Genomic DNA, 23,042 nt, shown 5'->3' with positions numbered 1-23,042 from the left:
TAGAGTGAAATGAGTGGCGAGCAGAGATCAGAGAAGCCAGCGCCTGTGGTCAGGGTCAGCGTGGGAAAGAGACGCAGGGTGTCTCAAATCCCAGCACAGCACTCGGGAGGCTGAGGCAGGTGAATCTCTGTGAGTTCAAAGCCAGTCTGGTCTACAGGACAGGCAAGGCTACACAGAGAGACCCTGTCTCTAGGAAAAAACAAACAAAACCCAAAATCAAGGAGTGTCTCAAGAGCACTAGTACGTATTCTGAAAGCAAACACACAGACTTTAATCCTGTTTAAGGCAGGCGGGGAGTGGGACTTGTTAGAGCAGGGCCTCTGATCCAGGAGCACCAGGAGCCTGGGCTAGAGCACCTGTCAGAGCACACTGTTAAATGAGTGATGACAAGGAGCAGAGAGAGGAGCTGTAGACGGCATCACACTGGAAAGAGAGACAGCGTGGAGGTGGCCAGGAACCTTAGCTGTCTCTGGACTGTTGCGAAGAGTGTTGGCTTTGAATGGAGGAGGCGCTGGCGGTAGGTGGCAGGTGTGCACACCGGGCGGTCCTGGTGAAGGGGTAGGACAAGCTGGGCCTCAGCGGATGGTTACTCTCTGCCACTGCTCTTCCTCCACGGGTTAATTTCTCCCCTGGGGACGGAGGGTTTGGGTGCTGCAGTTTTCTTGGGATCCAGGGTGGCTGGGGGTTCATTGGGAAGTCTGGAACAGAGCATCCAGGAAGATGCCCCAGTTCCTCTTTGGTGTGCTCCTTCCCTCCTTGAAGGGCTGGGCTTGGGCTGGGTATCACCAGCCTTTACACTCACAGTCTGAGTAACTAACATGTCTATGTGCAGTGCTAAGTAGGTGACAGCTGTAAAACAAGGCAGAGGTACTGTGCCTTTAGTTACCTTGTAGACCCAGGTGGGGAGTGCTGCTTCCAAAGTGCCTGTTACAGTAGCATTTCTCTGTAACAGGCTGTATGGGAAGAACCTTGCAGGCTCAGGAATGGTGTAGGAGAGATTTAAGTGGATGGCGATTGTGCTGTGGTCATTTCTGGACCCTGTTGTTTTTCTGTAGATTTTACATTCTAAGATAATTAAAAGCAATGGTTTATTAAGATTACACGTAGTTCTATGTTTATAAAACTATGGCTAACTAGACATATGTATACATGTATGCATGGATATAAATATATAGCACTTAAATTTAAAATTATGTATGTGAGCCATTGCACTTACAGACCATCTTACTTAGGAAAACTAGTGCAATCGGGAAGGGCAGAGCGGGTCAGTTACACCCTTGTCTTAGAAGTGGGTTTTGGAAAGGCTGCAGGCTGCTGATTGAACATGTTCTTTCTAAATGCTTTCTGGGATAGGTGGTGATTAGTTTAGGAAGTATATACACAAGTGATTACCCTAGGAGTTCAGATTAGGGAGGAAATAGAACAATAGATTGTGTGAGACTCTCGTTCTCAACCTTGTCTGGATGAGAGAACTACATACCATCTGCCACCTCCTGTACGTGTGAGAAAGTGTGAGCGGATGATTTGTGGGTGGCATCTGTAAGTACGCAAGCCAGCGGGGGAGGGCACAGTGCTTCGCGCTGTACTGTGTTCTCAGGTGGGCAGAGGCAGGCACCGGGTTCAGGTTTCCATAGTAAAGAACTGGGAACCGCCTACCTACACAATGCCCAGCGGTGTTTTCTAGAATGCGCTCAGGTCTTTTCAGTGGAACCTGTGAACCTATCAGATGATGCACATGTATTCTGTAAACTTTTACATTTTGTTGTGTGTGTCTTGTGTTTGTATTGTGCATATGCCATGTGCTCTTGGTGCGTATGGAAGCCAGAACATGGTAGCCAGCATGCATTGCTTACCGCTGAGGCTTTTCTCCAGCCCTGCAAGTAATTTCTTAATACAAAGTTACACGGATTTTACAACAGGAGCGCAGAAATCGTACCACCAAACTGTGGACAGTCAAGTTTTGTGTGAATTTTAGTTTTTTTAATAGTTAATATCCTTTAAAATAATTATTTTATATAAAAAGGTAGAAAGATCTGAAGTTTTGAATTTCAAATAGAAAATATACTCATTTTTAAGCAGTCCTACCTTTTGAACAGTATAATTATGCCTGAGGGGAGTAGACGGATGGCGTGACTGGCTTTTCAGGACTGTAGCTCTGAAGAGAATGGCCCTGCTGGGTCGGAGAATACGAGCAGCAAGTCCAAAGGAAACGAGGACCTTGGTGGGCCAAGATGGCGGTGCAGCAGTGAGGTCAGTTTGGAAGGCTTCGCTCTCAAGGTGAAATCTACCCCAGGAGATTATGGGATGTGCAGCAAGGGAGAGGACAGAGTCCTAGGTGATAAGAGCTCTGGCTTGAGATAGTGGGCTGGCAGTGACGTCCATTATCCAAGGTGGAGAGTGAGGAGGTTCTTCCTGTTTCCTTCCTTGGTTTTGAGGAAGGCAAGTGAGGGAACTGTTACATTCAGTTTAACATGGGGGCAGAGCCGCGGGTGTGAGTATGAAACGTCCTGTTTTTACCATGCTTATGTCTGACTTGCGCTTACTTAATTTTTGGGCCTTAGTTTTATCATGTGTAACAATGGATATGATAGTGTGATTTATGTAATTAATTAGTGGAGGTTAAGTAAGTTAAAAAGATGCTTCATGCAGTGAATCGTAACAGGGAAATTTGATTTCACTGGGTCATTGGAAATGTGGCCCTTGAACTGTAGAAAGCTCTAAGGTAGAAGAGAACCAGCCAGGCATTTCCTTGTGTCTGCTCTATACACTGCCCCTCTGGGAAGGGCAGCTAGGGTCCTCAAAGGCTCTGGGATCTGAGACTGAGAGTCAGAGAGAACAAATGCATTGCAGACTGGAAGAGTTCACCTAAGGCTATGCAGACGCCCGGGTGTGTCTGTGTGGACTGAGAAGACAGAGGACAGCAGCACCCCGGGGCATGGTGGGCAGATCTGTGCTGTTCCTGTGCACACGCTCTCCAGCTCTTGCTGTAGAGGAGATCCCGGGCCTCATGTTCCCGGGGGCTCACTGCTCTGGATCCCTTCCTCCTCTGCTGTACCTGCTGCTGTGTGTGGATACTTAATGTCTAAGTCAGTTTCGGGGCCTAAGTAGATTTTAGAGGCTGAATTAGAACTTTGTTTATTTGTTGAAGTAGCAAAAATTTGGGTCAAAATTTAATCTACTGAATTGTCCTTGACCTTCTCCCTAGGGCTTAGGATAGGAACCTGTTACTTCCATCCGATTCTTATTGAACCCCGCACTTGTTTCTTTAACACAGGCCTCCTTTCCTCATTCCCCAGTCAGGGTGTTTGTGCATTAGAGCAGCCCAAGGCCCATGCTGAGAGTACTTGTGGGTTGTCCTGAGCTGTCCTCTTGCAGCTGAAGGAGTATGCAGCAATCTGTTGTGTGTTGGAATCAAAATTTCCTGACTAGTTTGGGACAGTTGGCGTGTCATTTGCCTAAGGTAAATTTTTTAATGTATTAATTTATTACTTAAGGCTGTTGCTCTTCCATGTTTGAGGTAGAGACGGCAGGAGCTAAGGTCAGAGCCGTGCTTGCATGGACTCTGGGTCTTGTGTTTTTGTAGTTTTCTCAGCCATTCCATGATTTAATTGGAAGAATCTTGTTGGGGTGTGGAGCCCTTTGGCGCCTGACTGAGGTGGTCAGCAGTGGGGCCTTTGGCCTGCTAGTCTCTTGCCCCCTTGTTTCCCACATCTGTAAAGTGGTCGCTACAGCATTAAACATGTCAGCGCTCACTAAGCACCTGAGCTGCGGTGTCCACAAATATGCTTTTCCTTGTGGTTTCATCAGTAATGTTGGCAGCATGGTAGTGCATAATACAGGCTAAAAAAAAAAAGGGCCGTGATGAAGTCCCTGCTAGTATAATTGCTTTTTCTATAATGCCATTTGATCATCTTATTGGGAATTAGAGATATGGACTATTTTCTGTGTTTAGTATCAGAACAATGACATTTCCTTTCCTTTTTAACCACTTACCTATTGTAATTTTGGAAAATTTGCCTCTACAAGTACATGGAAAAGACTTTGTTTCCTTCTGCCGCATCCATTGTGTGATGGGCACAGAGTAGTAGGATGTTTATTAGCCATAGGGTATAGCTTTTAGATAATCACGGCTTTAATTCACGAAGTAGGGTTCTAGAGCTTTTCTTACATTTATTAACTTTCACATGTGTGAGTGTTTGCCTACATGCATTGTATGTGCACCACGTGCTGCCTAGAGCTGTTGAAAGTTAGACGGCCTCCGGTCTCCTGGAGCTGGAATTGCAGATGGCCGTGCATCTCCGCGTGGGTGCTGGGGCTGACCCTCGATACGCTGCATGATGAAGAAGTGCACTTAGCTGGCCCCAAATTTTAGATGTTTTATACGTAACTGGTTTTGTTTATTCAGTTGGTAGCTTTGGAACCACCTAAATTTCCTTTTAAATTCCATGATGCATCATGTTTTCTTCATATGGACTAAAATCACTTAGGAAGTATATATAAAGCACAGGAACAGTTAGAGAGCAATAGGAAGCTGTTCATTTGCACTCAGTTTAATAAAATGGTGCCTAATTATTCTTTGAAAGTCTTTGTATGAGAACATTTAAAAAAGCTTGCTTTTGTTGTGACTAGGCCTTACTGTGGAGCTCCAGGTGCCTGTGCCTTGTGCGTGCTGGGCTCAGGGTGTGCACGACCCACTGCCTCATCTGCCTTTTGCAGCAGGTCCCACCGCTTAGTGGAGTTAGAGACACTTTGGAGCTTGGTGTCGTTAGTGAAGGCTCCACACCCAGCTGAGTTCACTGGCCCTGGGTTTGATCTGGCCACACCAGAGCACTCAGTAGCCCTTGTAGTCACAGCCGAGCTGTGCGTGCCAGCTGGTCAGGGCAGCCTTGGGGAACGCCAGCGGGGTGGGGTGGGGGGCTGCTGCTCACTAGTCTCAGGGATGTGCAAGCGCAAGGGCCTCCCTGTGTACACCACGTGTCCACTGCCGATTGCCTCCCGGAAGACAAGCTGTTGTTCGTTAGATAACTGACAAGTAGCTTCCAAGTTTAGCTTTAGGAAAGCACATAAGCTCAGTTTTCGGATGGTTGATGGACTGTTAGTAGCCTTCGGCCGACTGTGAGCTGAAGTACACCGGAGGGTTCTGAGAACCAGGATGGACAGCTCCTTCTGTGGTGGTCGGGCGTGTTTTTATTAGTGTCTACAGCTACCCTCCACAGTTTGTGAATGATTCCGTTTATGAAGGAAAAGGAACTAATTGACTACATGTTTTCCAGAAATTAAAGTATATGACTGTAATATTTTAAGGCTCTTCAAAAAGAAAATCATATCCAATGGAGACTGCAGAAGTAGCTGTTGGTGTTTGCAATTACCTGTTTGCAGTGAAAGTCTTTTTATTTATTTATTATGTACTCCTGTAGGCCAGGAGAGGGCACCAGATCTCACTACAGATGGTTGTGAGCCACCATGTGGTTGCTGGGGATTGAACTCAGGACCTTTGGAAGAGTAGCCAGTGCCCTTAACCTCTGAGCCATCTCTCTAGCCCTGGAGTATTAGGGTACAGATTTCCTTTTTTTAAAAATTTAATTTAATTTATTTTATTTTAATTCACATTTCTATAATTTATTCCCACAAGGCAGCCAAGGTAAAACTTGAGCCTGGGGGGCCACAGGCCTCTGCGCCTTCCTCCATCCAGTAGGGGTGCATGCCAGGTCTTCAGGACTGTCCCACCAGCAGGCTGGTTTGCAGGCAGACCACCATGAGTGCCGGGGTAGAAGGGTCCAGGATTCACAGGGCAGGGGCCTCGTTCACACTTGGAGGGCTAGAGGTAGCACGGTAGGTCCTTCTCTATGACATGAGGCTCCTCCATGGGACCATCGCGCTTCTCCACGCAGCCAGCTGTTCTTAGGTGTGAGAATCTTCGTAGAATTCCATTTGATGGCATTTCCCAGCATGCCCCTGCCTTCGGGCTGGACTTTCACCCATTTCCACAGTGGGTGGGCATTGTCTCCATTACACAGATCTTGAGGTACAAGTCAAACTTGACACTGTAGCCAGCTGCAGACCCCCTGATTGCTGCCCACCCCCGATTGCTGCCCATCCCCAGTTGCAGAATCCCTGATTGCTGCCCATCCCCAGCTGGTTGCAAGGGGAGACCGGGTTTTGTAAAACACACTCCGCATATCGGGCACGTAGATTGACAAGCTAAACGTAGTTTACTTTGGTTTTGCTTCATTGCGAGGCTGCGTTGGTGACGATGCACTCGAAACCCTTGTACTTACCCAGGCAAACCATGTGCCCATCGATGGCTCTGGCTGAGAATTCATGTATGGAGCACCGCACAGAGCTGCCAAACATCATGGAATGTGCACATGGTGCCTGCCTGCCAGGCCAGGCCAGGCGCTGCAGAGCCCCACACAGCAGTGAGCTGGCTGCACATGAACCTTTTCTTCCTGAAGCTAACAGAGAGGGTGTATTAGAAACTTCGTTTAAAATGATGCAAGGTCCAGATTTCCCTGTGAACTGTGTGATGGTTAGGTGGTACAGAAGCCAGGAGCAGGTTGTGTGACCTGGACATAGGTTAGCCTTTTGCTGCTGCTGTGGCTGCTTCTCCAGTGAGTAGTGAGCCACGCATAGTGCTTCTGAAAGGTGTCAAGACTTGTTTTTACCTTTACATATTTAAATTAGTAGTGAATAATACTTTAACTTTTTATCAGCTTTTAATAAAAGGAATACTGGAGGCTGGAAAGATGACTCAGCAGTTAAGAATACTTGCTGTTCTTGCAGAGGACCATGCTCAATCCCCAGCACCCGTATAGTAGCTCACAACTTGCTGTATGTACCCTCTTCTGGCCTCCAGGTAGCAGGATGTACATGATGCACAGCGCACGCACACACACACACACACACACACACACACACACACACACACCACTAGGACTGTGTTTGATCCAATGTTGTAAAGGACTTTGATGGCAGTAGTGTCACCTGTTCAGTGTGTAAATGTTGCAAGCAAACAGCATGAAGAGTCAAATGCAGCTGTGTATAGCTCCGAACCAGACAGCTGACCCTTCTCTGTCGTTTCTGGTAATCCATGCCAGAATTTGAAAGACTGACTTAATTTCACTGACTCAGTTGTTTTTAGAAGCAAAGCTACTGTGACGGTTCCTTTCATTGTTCGTTCACCCGCTAACCATGCCCCTAGCCACACAGCCAGCCCTGTGTGCTGAGAGTTGGTGCACTTGGCAGCATGTGTCTTTGTAGCATCAGCGTGTCTGGAAAGGCAGTCCTTGAGCAGGAGGTAAGGGATATAGGCGGTGACTTCAGAACAGGCAGTTTGCAGTTTACAAAGAACCCCCAGATCCAGTCCTGGCTGACGGAGATTGCTCACCAGCAGTGCTTCCTGTTGCTGCTGTTAGAGGGCAGAGTTGGACTTTAACCTGAGAGTTCAAAAGTAGCAGAAATAAGTGAAAAACAAAATCGTTGGCAATAAGTAAGCACACACGCGCACGCACATGCACGCACATGCACGCACATACTACCCAGTTGCCTAAAAATACCTCATTTCAGACTTAGTTTTCCTATTATTTTGTAGTATTACTTGGACTTTAAGTAATAAGGCTAATTAGTACCATTTGTTGTGACTTATAGTCATTGATAAGAGTTGTTTCAGTCTAGGTTTTCCTTTTTTCCCCCTTCTTTCCCTTCCCCTTCCTTCCCTCGCTCCCTCCTTTCTCCTTTCCTTCCTCCCTTCCCCTTCCCCATGTATTACCTGAAATGGGCTACACTCAGTGTGACTTGGGATGGACACTTGAGAGTACATACTAAGTTGGAAAAAGGCTTCTGGAAGGATGGTTGGGAGGATGCATCCTGGGAAGTGTGTGGAGGTCCAGGCACTGGGATGCAGGCAGCACCACAGAGGGCAGCTTGCCGAGATGAGTTAGCTTAGATAGACTGTCTTTTCTTCCTCAGTCTGTAACACTTATGACTAACAGTATTTTTGTATTTGTTGGTGTGTTTCTTCCTGGTTTCCTTTCTTTAAAAAACTGTGTGTGTGTGTGTGTGTGTGTGTGTGTGTGTGTGTGTGTGTGTGTGTGTGTGTGTGTTTGTAAGAGCATTGGCTGCTCTTCAAGAGGATTAGGTTCAATTCCCAGCACCCACATGGCAGCTTACAAACTGTCTGTAATTCAAGTTCCAAGAGATTACACAAACATTCAAAACAACAATTCACATAAAATAATAATCATTAAAAGAATTTACATATAAAACTTCTTTAAAGGCTAGCAAACAAGCCCAGCTATCTCAGGAATCAATGTGCTTTGCTTGTTGGCTCATTCATTCATTCAGCTTGAGAGCTAGGCCCAAATAAGTAACTCTGCTTCCTCTGGAGTGCTCACTGAATTTCACAGTATCACTTAAAAAAATTTTTTTTTGCAAGTTAGGTTTTAGCCTGTTTGTCTTTGCTTCTCTCTTGTCACCACCTTGTGTTGTTCTCCCTTGATAGCCAGAACTTCCCACATCATCATGGAATTGTCCCAGTAGTCATTGAATCACCAGTGGAAGCAATTAATAGCTTCATTAATACTTAATAAATAGTTAATAATATTAGTTAGTTAATAAATAAAAAATTAAGATGGACCAGTTGGAGAGCAAGGGAGAGTGTATGGACGGGACACTACACAAGCGAGATGGCTCTGAACTTAATGCAGACAGTAATGACGGCACACTGTCTCTCCCCCAGGGAGCCTTCGTTATCTTGCCTTGACAGTTCCTATGAGAAGTGAAGTGAAATTCTGTGGTTTGTGCAGAGTGTGTAAGCGCAAACAGCAGCTTGCTCCTTTAGATTCGCTGCACAGAGCTGCACGGTCAGTGCTTATGCTTACTTGATGCCTGGAAATCCCCAACGTGTTAACTGCTCATAGGCACATTTTATTACTTTCTTCTTTTCCATGAAAAATGATTATTATATATGTTTTCTATATGCTCTAGATGAATAAAAATTACTCACATAAGTATAGTGGTTAGTGACTTACGTTGACAAATTTGAAGTAATTTCCATGTGTTTGGGGGTTGCACTTAGATCCTCCTTGGTTGGGGCCTTTGTCTTGCAGCATCATGTCTTATCGTAATCTGTTTTTCTTCACACAGTGTTGTAGTTTTGCCGCTGGACTCTTCCCTCCCTTCCCCCACCCCATCAGGATGCTATGAGACTTGAAAGAAGACGATGCATACAGGTGACTCAAGTTTTGAACTACGGTAGAGCTATGACTATAAGACAATGTGGGGAGGGTGGGGCTTCCGACAGCGCTTAGTGGAGGGAATTGCTCAGATCCGCAGATGCGCAGCGGAAGATGCTCAGTGACTCTGAGGCTCAGTTTAAACCTCAGTTTAACAGTGATGTTGACAGAGTACTTCCTAGTAGTTGAGCTTTTAAAAGCTGGCTCATGCTTTTAAAGTTGAAATATTTGTTCTAAACTAATAACATTTACTTTTATGTTAAATATGTCTCCTTGTATTCCTGTGAGTACATAGCAAATTTTCCATGGGAATGGATGTTAAGATATTTCAATGAGACTAACAAGTAAAGGTGAAAGTTGTTGGCATAAATGTGTGTGTATGTGTGTGTGTGTGTTTCCTTACACAAGTGTGGTCTGGGAGTTTGTGGTCCTTTGTTCCTTTTCTTCTTACGTTCTCATAGTTTCCTCTTCTCTTTCATCTTTATGTCATCTGAATTTATTGATGAAAACTAGTGTGAGGTTGTCCTGAGGTGTGTGTGTGTGTGTGTGTGCTTCATGGTTGATTGAGGGTAAAAAGACAGTGTAGCCAGCAGTAAAACATGCCTAACCATGGTATGTAGACAGGCGGGGACGTTCTGTTAAACAAGTTACTTTTACTGGTCGATGTGAGTTCTTATCTGATTATATCATAAACTAATATTTGAAAATGATTTTTAAGTGGAAAATAAGTCTTGAGTAGTTGTCTGGCATCTAATGATAATTGGTATAGCTGTGGGGGAGTTTTAATTTTTTATGACTCAGATTTTCTAAAATAAGTTTTATTTTGCTTTAGAAATAATTTTATTTTCTGTGACAAAAACGTGTTTGAATATAGCATTTGTAAATGAAATGATATGGGAAAGTAAGTTACCATGTATTTTACACATGGGGCCCTCTGTTTCTCAGAGTCTGATGGTAACTGTTTAATTAAGTCAGTGAGCACTCACCCCTCTGTTTGTAGGGGTGCCTGTAGGTAGCATGTAGGTAGCATGTAGACGTCCCATGAGCTAGCCTCAGTGGACGGCTGTTAGAGTCACTGTGGTGCTAATGCTGAATGCCATCGCCATGGAGGAGTCAACAGGAGTGCTGCTTACAGAAACGGGTTCTTTATATCGGATAACCCTGGCCTTTTGATGCATGAACAGTCCGTTAGCACTGTCAGTTGCTATCTGCTCCCTGGCCACAGTCTGTATAGCAGCTGGGTTATGCTGAGCAGATGCTGTCTGCATTGCAGTAGAGGTCAGTAGGAGAACAAAGTAGCTTTTAGTTGTCTCATTGTTATCTGTGAATTACTGATTGGGGACATTTTCCTTCATGAGGTTTTCCATTTGTAAATTTGTTCATAACCGAAGGTACAGTGTGTTCCTAAGTGTCTGTTTCTTTTAAAAACTTTATGGTCTCAATGGAATTAAATAGCTGGAGAGTAGGTGTTTAAAAAGATACCTAATTGTCTTAGGAACTGTTGGAATACAGGAGAATTCTGTGGACTTAGATTTGTGATATAAACCAGTCTTTTGGCTTTTTGGAACTTAACAATATTTATTGCCTTACAAAAGAAAAAAAAATGACCCAAGAAAGCTTGTATAACACATATGTACATTGTTGGTGGATTTCTCATTCATAACTGGAAAGCTGGGTCTTTTTGATAATAAAACCAGCAGCGTCCTGATGAGTTAACATGGTACTTTGGTCTTGCATTGTACTTTAGGCAGCACAACAGACACAAGCTCATAAGGAGTTCTCAGTGAGCCTGCTTGCTGCAGTGTTCACAATGTTCGGAGGTGGATGTTCTGTGCCCCTTGCTCATGGTGCTGGCCTTGCTGTGTCAGCCACGGGCATGGTAGCCGACTGTCCCAGGCCGTGCTTCTCATCGTGACTATGTGAGGTGATGATGGTGTGGTAATTCCCCTTGTTTTTGTTTTGGGTTACTGTGAGGTGATAGCTGTGTTTATTTCCTTAGTTTTTTTTGGGGGGAGGGGGTTACTTTGCTCTTGCACACATATGTAAAGAGTCATGCAGTACACCATAGGTTGTGACCTGTTGTTTCCCAGTTACACTCCTGTGACACTGCAGAGAAAGGAAGGTAGTTATTTACTGCCTGCTGAGTCAATGTCAGACCAGCCTTCTGATCTACCCTGTGTAAGCTCTAGGCTCCTTTTGTCATGTTAAATGCAATTAGAACTCTTAGAGCATTCAGAGTTTCCTTTGACTTTTGGAAGACTATGTAAACATTTATTTGTCTACTGCTTGTTTTGTAGCTAGTGCTGTAATGGGTGTTGTGCCGCTAAGGGTATCTAGGGCCATATTTCCTTTAGAGCAAGGGGTGGATTTGTAAGGACCTAAGTCGTGCAGTGGGTGTATGTCATAACATTTTAGCATTTTCCTGTTGAATTCAAGGCACCGATAGCAAAGCCAGGCTAACCCTGTTACAGTCATAGCTTCAGCTGACCGTTCAGTGCCCATGTTATAAAAGCCTCTGGTGGGGTCAATACAGAGTCTGGGTGGGTAAGTCTGATGGTGGTCCTGAATGTACACTTAAGAAATGTTTTTGAAACTTTCTCCTACACTTGTTTACTGATTTTTGTGTGCGTCAGTGTGAAGGACGCTGTGGGAGTCAGGTCTCTCTCCTCCGTCTGGGTCCTAGGGATTGAATTCAGGGAGCAGGCTCTGTCACTGGCTGAGCCATCCTGCTCCGCACCTCCAATGGCACTTTGTTTTCTGGGTCCTCACTCTGATGCCAGCTCCGGACTCAGGTGACTGCCTCCTGGTTGTCTCTCCTACACAACCCTTTCTGCTCATGTAAACATTGTAGTGATGGGATATGCTAGCTCACCCAGGGGCACCTGTGATCCGGAGGGCCTACAAGTAACCAGATTTGAGATCCAGGCAGTGTGCCTTCAGTCCCAGGACTTGGGAGGCAGAGGCAGGCAGATCTCTCAGTTCCAGGGCAGAGAAATCCTGTCTCAAAAAACAAACAAACAAACAAATAAATTAGATGTGGGAGCGCATTCCCATTAAAGGCTCCTGCAGGAAGGAGCCTGCAAGGTCAGCCTTCCTTCAAGGACTCCCCTTTATAGCTTGGCTTAAATTCACTTACATCCTGTAGACCATTATTTGGGATGACCCTTGGTCCTCTTCTTTGTTTTAATGATTTTCTTTACCCAGGTAGCTTTTTCTTTTTAAGCACATTAATAGTGACGTGCTAGTCTGTAGTGGTGGTGGGTGGCAGTGGCTCACTGGAAAAGTGCTCACTGTGCAAGTGTGAGGACATGAGTTTGGATCTCTAGCACCACATGAAAAGATGACCTGTAAGCATGCACCACACTCCTTGCTCAGGGGAGGTAGAGACAGGAGGATTTCTGGAACTTAATTCCCGCCCAGCCCAACCGAATCAGTGAGAGCCTCTGTCTCAGAAACACTGAGTGGGAATGAGCAGGAGGCTGCTTGCCTCTGTGGACACACAGCCCTCTACCCAAGAGGCCATTGGAAGTAGTCCAGAGCACGCTCCCATCTCACACCCCCCTCCAAGGCAGGCTCTCATGTAGCTCAGGTTTACTGTCCTGAGCCTCCTGGGTGCTGCAAGCCATGGGGAGCAGGCCTGTGGGGCAGCGCCCTCTGTGGCCTCTGCTTGAGTTCCCACTCTGACTTTCCTCAGTGATGGAGTGCCCTGAGAGTTGTTAGAAGGAAGTAGACCTTTTCTCCCAAGTTGCTTTTGGTCATGGTGTTTTTATCATGGCGACAGACGTGCACCAAGTGTTCAGTCTCTTGGCGCAGTGGCACATCCTCATCCTCATCTGTTGGCCTGCCCCCTATCCCTCGCCAGTTTCAGTTGAGATCACACTGAGCCATTCATGGTGGTGAGCTTGGGGAGAGTGCATTTGAGGCTCCTGTTGACTAGTGTTCCACCCTTGAGTGACCTGCTGACACTCGTACTGGTCCAGACAGACGTAACTGGTCTTGAAGGTTGATTAGTTCCAGCGTGTGCTGCTTTTTACCTTTTTATCATGTGAACATTTCCTAGCTTATGTTAGACATTGCTTATTCACAGCAACCCCTACCCACCTTTGTTGAGCCAGGGCTGTTTTGTTACTTAGCTCCGGCCATTGTGGAACTTCCTTTCTAGAGCAAGCAGTACTGGCCTAGTGCTCACAGAAATTACTTCCCTGCCTCTGCCCTTGGAGCTCTGGGATTAGAGGAGTGTGCCAGCCATGCTTAGCTGATCTTGATATTTATTTTATATGTATGAGTGTTTTGCCTGCATGTATGTCTGCACTATGCATATGCCTGGTCAGTTCAGAGGACAGAAGAGGGTGCTGGGTCCCCTAGGGCTGGAGTTGCAGGCGGTTGTGAACCGCTGTCTGGGTGCTGGCAATCATCTAGCTCACATGCAAGAACAACAGATGTTCCTAACCACTGAGCTAACACTCTACTCCAAGCTGTTTTTTTTTTAAATTAATATTTCCTCAGTTTTAAGAATAACTAACAGGTATTTATGAGTGTTTAGCTTGAATGTCAGTTTCTTATGCTTTGGGGTGACTCAGGTTGTGTGATTTGGAAAACTCTAAAGTTCGTATAAAACTTCTCAGAAAGCTGATGGTCAGGCATTAGGCTTGACTGGGACCTCTTAGGTGGCTGCAGTGGCTGCTACAGCTACAGCTCAGATGGCGGGAAAGCTCAGCTGCCTCAGAGACACTGGCCATGGAAAGCTCAGCTGTCTCAGAGACACTGGCCATGGAAAGCTCAGCTGCCTCAGAGACACTGGCCATGGAAAGCCACAACTGCACCCTTTCCTGAGTTACAGGTCAGGTCTGTGGCTCCTTGTGTGTGTGCAGGGTCCTTGGGAGTGGAGTGCCGAGCCTGCCAGCTCACTCCTGTCAAGCGGCAGCTTCTCCCAGTGCCTGCCTCAGGAAGCTCTTCACGTGCTTTCTTGTTATTTGCCGCTTCTTTTCATGTCTTACTTGTTTTGTGATTTCAGCTTTTATTTTCTAAGCAGAAGTGTTATTGATTGTCATGTATATACAGTATAAAAATAAAATAAAATCTACATGTAGGTATAATGGGTCAGTCTCAGTATATAGTTGAATTTCTTAGATAGTAAGGTCTTTACTCAAGGGCTAGAAGAAAGCAGATGTTTACATTATTTTAATGTTTTAAATTTAAATTTATTTACTTGTTTGTGTGCGTGCTCTTTTGCTGTAGTGTGCCTGTGGAGGTCTGAGGACAGCTTGTGGGTGTCACTTCTCTCCTACTATGTGGGTTTTGGAGGAAAGACCCATTTTGCTGGTCCTTACAGTACTTTTTATTTTAAGGCTTTTTTGCAAACGTCTTACTTAGGCTTCTATTGCTATGGTAAAATAAGATGACCCAAAGCAGCTTGGGGCAGCGCGTCGCAGCTTGCAGCTCATGACTTAGTTCAGCACGGAAGAAAGCCAGGCAAGAACTCAGTGAAGACAGAGACCCTAGCCGCCCAGGAGTTTTATATAGCCTGTGTGTGTGTGTGTGTGTGTGTGTGTGTTTCAGAGGACAGGTGTCAGGAGCAGGTTCTCTACTGCCCCCTTGTGGGATCCAACTGAGCCATCTTGCCACCTCTTCAATTGCTTTTTACATTTTACACAACCTATACATAGTTTTTATAGTTTGCATAAGAATTATTAGACAAAGAATCTGATGTGGTCAACGTCATTGTCATCTTCTGTCATTATTTTTTTCTTTTTGTTGCTGATATTTTGACATAGATTTTGCTTTGTTGTTGAGGGTGTAGCCACATCTAACTTAGAGCCCCAGACCTTTAGCCTCCGCTCTGGAAGTGCTGGGATTCTAGGTGCCTCTGTCAGGCTGGCTGCAGGGTAGTTCTGACAAGAGCGAGGAGAAGTGGGGAGATGTTCAGTGGTTAAGAACACATGATGACTTGGCTTCAGCCCACAGCACCCACACGACAGCTTACAATCACCTGTAACTATGATGTCAGAACCTCCATGAGCACCGGGCACATACATGGTATACATACATACATGCATATACATATACATACATGAATGCATACATGCAGACATGCGTGCAGACAAAACACATACACATAAAATAAAAATAATCTTCAAGAAATGTGGTAAAAGGAGAACCAGAAGGAACAGACTATCACAGAGATCATAAAAAAGCAGAAAAAAATGTCTGCAAAGTTTCCAGCGTGCTTTAGACCACCCAGAGAAACCGACAAGACTCATGGAAATATGGAAGAACAACATAAAATTGGGTAAAGAAAATTCAGATATTTGTTGATATTTTTGGAAAGGGGGAAAAATCTTGCGTAGGTGCTAGGGTTGTGGTTAATTGGTAGAGTGACGGCTCAAAATGATTGTGGCCCCCGTGTTGTACCCCAGCACTACAGACACTGTGTGGGGTGCCCCTAGAAAGGAGGAGGCAGGGACACTGGAAGGCTCAGAACCTGGGGCACATGTCAAGAACCTGGGCCTGTGTCAAGAACACCAACAAATGAAGGGGTCCCTGCCTCAAGTCAATAGATGATTTAAAAAAGAAGTTTCAGTTTAAGAATTCTTCAGATAAGTAGATTATGAGCAGCAGAAAAATGTTACAATGCAACAAAACGAAACTAAACAAAAAACAAAATGCAAAGCATATACGCACACATTTCAAAGAAAGTGATGGTTAGTGAAGAGCTGGAGCAACGAGCGTTTGCTGGAATTGAGCTGTTTTATCTACACTGTGAGAGAAGGAGGGGCGGGGCGGGGCGGGGCGGGGCACAGCAAAGTGCCCACCTGGATAGAATGCTGTGGGCAGGCCCAGGTATGTTGGCACACACCTGCATTCCCTGCACCCTGAGACAGAGGCAGGAGGATCTGTGCAGGTGGGAGGCCAGTCTTGTCTCCATAGAGTTTCAGGCCAGCCAGGTCTATATGGCAAGATTTTGCTTACAAAGAAACAACGAAACAACAGCCCCAAAGATGGACCATAAAGATAAACGTGCAAAGGGCCCAGCTACTTACTGAGGTGGGGACTGTCAACACGACCTGCCTTCTGATGGTGACTGCTGAGGCATTCAGGGAAAGCTAAGACTTTTATGTTTACTCTACAGTAGAAAGGCAGCGTGGACAGTGTTAAGCTGTGAGAGTGCATTGGGACAGCACTGCTTTCACGGGTTCTTAAGGGCTGCGCTAGAGAGCGAGCTTACACAGCAAAGAGATGGTGCGGGACCAGACACAGTTGTGGGCCACACGTCGGTGGTTATAAGGAACTGCCGTGTAAAGAGGGAGCAGGCCAGCGGGGCTTGTTCAGAGGGAAGAGTCTTGACGGCTCTGTAGTTACTAACTGGCCGTAAAAGAGTGTCACTTGAGCTTGGAGGCAGGTGGCAGGTGGCTGTTGTCTCTGGGTAAGGAGTGCTTGGGCCTACTCTTCTCTCAGAGACAGGACAGACAGATACAGTAGACAGAGACAGGACAGCGGCGACTTCACCCCGCCGTCTCTTCTTGGGCCACTGATGAGGATCATGGTGACAGTGGCCCGTGCCAGGCGCACAGCCCAGGCAGCACAGCCGGGAACAGCACTGCCGGGGACAGCACTGCCGGGGACAGCACTGCCGGGGACAGCACTGCCGGGGACAGCACTGCCGGGGACAGCACTGCCGGGGACGGGCGCTGCCTTTATCACTGGCTCCTAACGTCCCCTCCCGGGCTGGCCCTGTGCTAACTACTCACATTTGGGGCTGCCGTTTCTTAAATTTCTTACTTGGTTGAGAACTGGTAGATCTTGTCAGGTTACGTACTAATGCTCCACAGTTTATTTATTCTGCTGGTGTTACCAGTTCAGACTCATGTTGTGCACTAACTGGGAGTTTTTGTTAAGCCCTAAGTGTCTGTCTCTCAAATTACCGGTTACATTACAAATGGAGTCTGCATGGGCGGCTGTGCTTGTCAGGTCCTGGAGGTGCAGGCTCTGCTCCATCCCTCAGCATAGGCTCTATGCTTGTCCTGTCACCTGCTGTTTATAGGAGCTTGGTGAAGAGCGTTCGGAACAAAGCCAGAGAGTTAGCACATCATTTCTCAAACTTCTGCACTTGAGTTGCTTCTGGCATAAATATAACAGAAAAATATTTTGAGTTAATTTTTAGTTGAAATATACTTGAAATAATTATTTGATGTTCTTTCTGTCCTTGTAAAGTATAAAATACACCATATCTGTGATGGCAAAATTAATTCTGTCTTCTTGAGTTTCACTCATCGCCACTGGTATGTGAGTGTGAGAGTTCCTTAAATACTGTGACTCATTGGCTTCACAGATTCTTACTTCCCAGGGATCTATAATCACCACTGCTGTATGTGTTCCCAGTAAGACTGTCTCAGTTCAGGCTGGGGTGGATCTTAAGAGAGCTCCCCAGTGCTCCTTACAGGAAGAGGGCTCCCCAGTGCTCCTCACAGGAAGAGGGCTCCCCAGTGCTCCTCACAGGAAGAGGGCTCCCCAGTGCTCCTCACAGGAAGAGAGCTCCCCAGTGCTCCTCACAGGAAGAGAGACCGTGGTTAGTATCTGGTGGCGGTGTTATCTCTTGTTCCATGTACGCTGCTGAGCGCTTACTATGTCAAGAACTGTTATAAGCTATCTGTACAGTGACTGATTTTCTCTTGGTGATAGATGGCTCTGGGAAGGGGCCATGATTGAGGAGGCCAGAGGCTAGGTGACACACGCCAGGTCACACACCTCACATCCTGTTACCATTGTGAACTAGTTCTCAGTTCACATCTGTCTGGATGTGTCTTCATAGCACCGTGCTGCATAGCAGCTTTATGTTGTTTGCTTGTTTCTGGAATGGATAAGGCCCTAAAATAGAAGAGAAACATAATAGGTTTTCAGATCTGCTGAACAAATTAGAATAAAGCCATGAGCAATCTGTTGATGGCGATGACCTTTTATTTTCTGTAATGTCCCCCTTTAAAGAGATCTCTTTACATGGTGGTGGTGCATGCCTTTAATTCCAATACTTGGGAGGGAGAGATAGGCTGATCTTTGTGAATTCCAGGGCATCCAGGGCTACGCAGAAATAAACAAACAAGCAAACAACAACAAAAAGGAGAGATCCTTAGGGGCTTCATGGCTACCTCTCTGTTGATGGGATAAGGTGCAGTTGCTCACTAGTGCGGCTGTCGTCCGTGGAAGTAATCACTGGTTGAAACAGGAGCATGCTGTCTTAAATAGCCAAGTCAGAGGAGCATTATTAACAGAGATGTGAATGCTTGACTGAACTGAGATAGCATGCTTGTTTCTGAAAATGATTTTATGGAATTTATGCTTTATAGTTTAAGAAAATGTTATGGGTATATTTGACCAATTGTTTAAAATGTTTTAAATTTTAGTTCAAGAAGTAAAATAGAAAACCCAAAGCAAGAAACCAGGAATGACCTTGTCATGTGGGTGACCCTTTTAAAGATGAAACCTAAGGTTTGGTTTTTGTCAAAGACTTGTCCTGTCTTTACCTAGTCTCTAAAGACAGTGTAGAGATCGTCATATTAGTGGCTCTGTATTAGAGAGAGACTGGTAAGTTCACTATCATTTTGGCCTGGTTTGGTTTTGGTCAGCTTGACACATGCTAGAGTTATTTGGGAAGAGGCACGTCCATCAGGAGAATGCCATCATCAATCAGATTGGCCTATTGGCAAGTCTGCAGGGCATTTTCTTCATTGATGATTGCTATGGGAGGTCCAGTCCACCGTGGGTGTCCTGTTGTATAGAGAGCAGGTTAAACAAGCCAGTGAGCAGAGCTCTTCGTTGTCTCTGCCTCAGTTCCTGCCTCCAGGGTTCTGTCCTGGCCTCCCTGGATGATGTAATCTGCAAGCCAAGCAAACTGGTCCTCAGGTTGCTATTGGTATGGCAGGAATGGAAACCCAAGGCACAGTTGTACAGATCACAGCACATCTACAAGGAATTTGTTCTAATACACATGCTACGTATAATTGTTGTAAAGCATGGCTGATAATTAAAGGTGTAGTTCCCTCCCTGGAGTGTGCTCAGCTTTAGTGACCTTCCTACTGAGCACACTAGGCAGTAAGTACCACTGGTGCCTGGGTCTGTCTCTCTCTCTTTGTCTTTCGTAATGTTGTGAGGAAGCCAGGGGAGCTCATGAGAAAGCTCATGGAGATGTCTGCCCAGGTCCTCAGCTCTGATCCCAGGCAGCATCAGCTGTTAGCTTACATGAGTGAGCAGGTTCCTTGTGGACCCAGCCCCACCTCTCACCCCCCTCTTAAAGGCATCTACCCAACACTGAGTGGACAGTGATTGTCCCTACGCAGAGTGCAGGTTTATATGCAAAATAAATATGGGTATTGGGATAAACTTCTCAGTGCTTGAGTGTTGTCATGCCGTGATAATTGGACAGCGGTAGTTCCCAGCTGTGCTCTGAGAGTGTCACAGTGAAGGCTGGCCCAGGGATGCTGCCATAGAGGCAGGACATTCCAGTTAGTGACGAGCCACCTAGGAGAATGCACTGGGTGATGATGAGGATGACTTCATCATCTCTTCTGTAGAGTGGGTACCACTCACTGGGGGAGGGGCAGACACAGGGCTCAGGGCTGTGAGGGCTCTATTGTCTGTGTGCACACTCCCCTCCCTTCCACTACCCCGCCCCAGGACACGCTCCTTTACTGCTCGATCCCTCCAGTCACCCCTTGACTTCCACACGTATGTATGCATTTGTTGATAGGTTGCTGCCTCTTCTCTGGTTGGGTTGGCAGCTGAATGGGAGGACATTTGTTCATTACTAGTTGTTACTAACACTGGACAGAAAGCTACAAGCTGTTAAAATATGTGTTGTTTCTGTGGCCTGTTGATCATAACCAGTGTTTTACAAACCTTGTCATTCTTTGGGCCATATTAGCCCGTGTGCTAAATTCACACTTGTATTTTTCGTTTTTACTGTTCTCTAATCAGTTTCCAGGCCTGCTTTTAAGGGTTAAGACCTTTTGGAAATAGAAAGAATTACAACTTATTTTTCTTTCCCTTGTTTGCATTCTTAGGAATATCTTTTTAAATCATTTCCATCTTAAAGGTCTTTTCTTGATTACTTCTATCATTTTTAGATACAATGTTAGTTTACACTACTGACAGTCTGCTGAGAAGACAGAATAGTCACATGCACTGTCTTCTTCTTGCCATCTTCTCCTGGTCCTCTTTTTAATGTTTCAGGTTAGTTAAACATTTTATACAATCAATTTAAAGCCTCTCTCTTTGGACCCACTGATTTCTTTTCTTTTTTAAAGACAGGTTTTCATTCCCCAAGATAAGAGCAACCCAACTCATTCATAGCTACAGTGTATAGCACAGCACCACCGGATGTTTTGTTGTATAGAGGCACATGCACTTGTACACTTTTCAAAGCTATAGCTACAGCCCAGAGTTTTGTCTTAAAATACCTGGAAGACTGAAACCACAAGACTACTAGATAAAACAACTTACTAGGATCATCCAAAAGGAATGTGTGCCATGTGGCACTGTATTTGTATTTGTAGTACACTGTGTTTGTAGTAGACACAGAGAAAGGTTAGCCCTGGGGCTGAGATGTGATTTTTGTGCCAGGCAAATAGTTTACTTTGTGTGACACACAGTTGCCTGTCACATGAGATGTTTCGTTCTCTGAGGGTCGCGTATGGCTTTGTTGTATAGTGTTTTAGTCATAACCACTGTGAACCCTTGTTGCCCAGGCAGGATTGTGCACTTCTTCCAAAGGAGAAGAAAAAACCACGTGAACATTTGGTGTCTGTGGTGAGGCATATTAATAGGCTTCAGTGCAGTGAGTATACAAGCTTTGACCAGAAGAGTTTTGTTGTTGTTTGTTTGTTTTTTAAATCACCAGCTTGAGGTGGCCCTTTGGAGCAGCAAGGACTTGCGTGGTGTCCACAGTTAAGGTTCTACCCCAGGCTTCCTGGTGCGAGCGCTCTTTTATGTTGAGGAGCTGGTGTCTGTGTGCTGCTTGGTGCACAGACGCTTCCTTAGCGCTGAGCTGCTGGAGGGGGTCTCATGGTTAGCAGCCTGTCTTTCCAGCTCTCCTCTCCTACCCAGTGGGCAGTAGGTGGGGGTGTGGGAGACAGACACACAGACACGTGCACACGGCTTGCACATTTGCAGAGTTGGTGGGGTGGGCTGGTGCTGTCTCAGACTCTTCCCTGCTGCCCTGCCTTCTGTGTGCTGATATCATAACTATGCTGTCATATCTAGTGATGGTGGGTTTTGGTTTCAGCTTTTAGATAAATATTTTTTTTTAATATTTCTTAAATACTAGAAATGATCTTATTTATTACTTGTCTTGTAGAAAGCTCTTAAAATCCTTTGGCTCACTGATATGTCCTCACTCATATTTTAATTTTGTGATTATTACTATTCTGCTGTTTTTTGTTTTTTGTTTAAATTAAAGATGTTAACAAGTATGATTAGGCTTTTTCCTCAGGTGTCTTTTCCCCCTAACTTACAAAACTACGTTTTGGCTGCTCTCGCTGCTGCCGTCTTTCTGAAGGCTCCAGCTGTCTCTGCTGTTCTTCCTAACTGTAGCTGTACCTGTGGCTGTGCTGACAAGTAGGTGGCTGACCTGGCTTCAGCAAACATTGCCTGGTGCTAAGCAGCTGGGGGATGCCACTTCAAGTTGCCCCAGTGGAAAGCCACTTGTTAGAATTCCATCTGTCTTGAACCCTGTCTCTGTGACTTTTGAATTGGGATCTCTGCACGTTGTCTTCTGTCTTGTTTCCTCCCATATATAGACTCAAGGCCTCTTCTTCCTTCTGAGGTTTCAGTTGCCTAGAGCTGTTCCTGTAGGTGTTCTTCACCCTGAGGTTCTGGAAAGTAAAATTTCATATTGTTAGGAAAAAAAGAAATAAGATAAATTTATCCCTTAAATTTGTTGAGTCTGGGGCATTACTGTGAGTGTGAGGCCACCTTGGTGTACAGAGTATGCTCCAGGTTGATCGAGATCACATAGGAGAATAGGTCTCCAAAACAAGCATCAAGGCCTTGATCAGTAACCAAAGCTATATGGCTTTTTGTCAGAGGAATGGCGACTGGCAAGAGAGCACTCAGTGCATTTGTGCAGACTGGTGTATTAAAGGTGCTCCTGCTGTTGCAGTATAGCTCAGGTGTTCCTGCTGTTGCAGTATAGCTCAGGTGTTCCTGCTGTTGTACTGTCTCAGTGTAGCTCAGGTGTTCCTGCTGTTGTACTGTCCCTCAGTATAGCTCAGGTGTTCCTGCTGTTGTACTGTCTCAGTGTAGCTCAGGTGTTCCTGCTGTTGTACTGTCCCTCAGTATAGCTCAGGTGTTCCTGCTGTTGTACTGTCCCTCAGTATAGCTCAGGTGTTCCTGCTGTTGTACTGTCTCAGTATAGCTCAGGTGTTCCTGCTGTTGTACTGTCTCAGTGTAGCTCAGGTGTTCCTGCTGTTGTACTGTCCCTCAGTATAGCTCAGGTGTTCCTGCTGTTGTACTGTCTCAGTGTAGCTCAGGTGTTCCTGCTGTTGTACTGTCCCTCAGTATAGCTCAGGTGTTCCTGCTGTTGTACTGTCTCAGTGTAGCTCAGGTGTTCCTGCTGTTGTACTGTCTCAGTGTAGCTCAGGTGTTCCTGCTGTTGTACTGTCCCTCAGTATAGCTCAGGTGTTCCTGCTGTTGTACTGTCTCAGTGTAGCTCAGGTGTTCCTGCTGTTGTACTGTCTCAGTGTAGCTCAGGTGTTCCTGCTGTTGTACTGTCTCAGTGTAGCTCAGGTGTTCCTGCTGTTGTACTGTCCCTCAGTATAG

General features: G+C 45.7%; 1 protein-coding gene and 1 pseudogene across 9 annotated transcripts in view; one reads left to right on the top strand and one right to left on the bottom strand.

Moving 5' to 3' along the window:
- DYRK1A (dual specificity tyrosine phosphorylation regulated kinase 1A) overlaps positions 1–23,042 on the top strand; it is a 131,002-nt gene that overhangs the window by 41,145 nt on the left and 66,815 nt on the right. For 6 of the 8 annotated variants that reach the window (XM_084801401.1, XM_084801400.1, XM_084801402.1 and 3 more), the window contains one exon: positions 9,145–9,230. The exons of 1 other annotated variant lie outside the window; for it this stretch is intronic. In XM_084801401.1, the coding sequence (XP_084657527.1) occupies positions 9,221–9,230 (10 nt within the window). In that variant the 5' untranslated portion in view covers positions 9,145–9,220. Of the gene's footprint in view, positions 1–8,738; positions 8,862–9,144; positions 9,231–23,042 lie in introns of those variants that run through there. One more of the 8 variants, XM_084801404.1, reaches the window with a different exon arrangement.
- LOC311608773 (phospholipid hydroperoxide glutathione peroxidase GPX4-like) lies at positions 93–8,149 on the bottom strand (annotated as a pseudogene). Its single transcript has one exon. The product of its transcript is annotated as a phospholipid hydroperoxide glutathione peroxidase GPX4-like (transcript).

The sequence above is a fragment of the Acomys minous genome (genome assembly GCF_964271855.1).
Source record: "Acomys minous genome assembly, chromosome: 11".
Classification (NCBI taxonomy): domain Eukaryota; kingdom Metazoa; phylum Chordata; class Mammalia; order Rodentia; family Muridae; genus Acomys; species Acomys minous.
The sequence above is the reverse complement of the archived record's forward strand: the minus strand, read 5'-3'. Positions and strand labels throughout refer to the sequence as shown.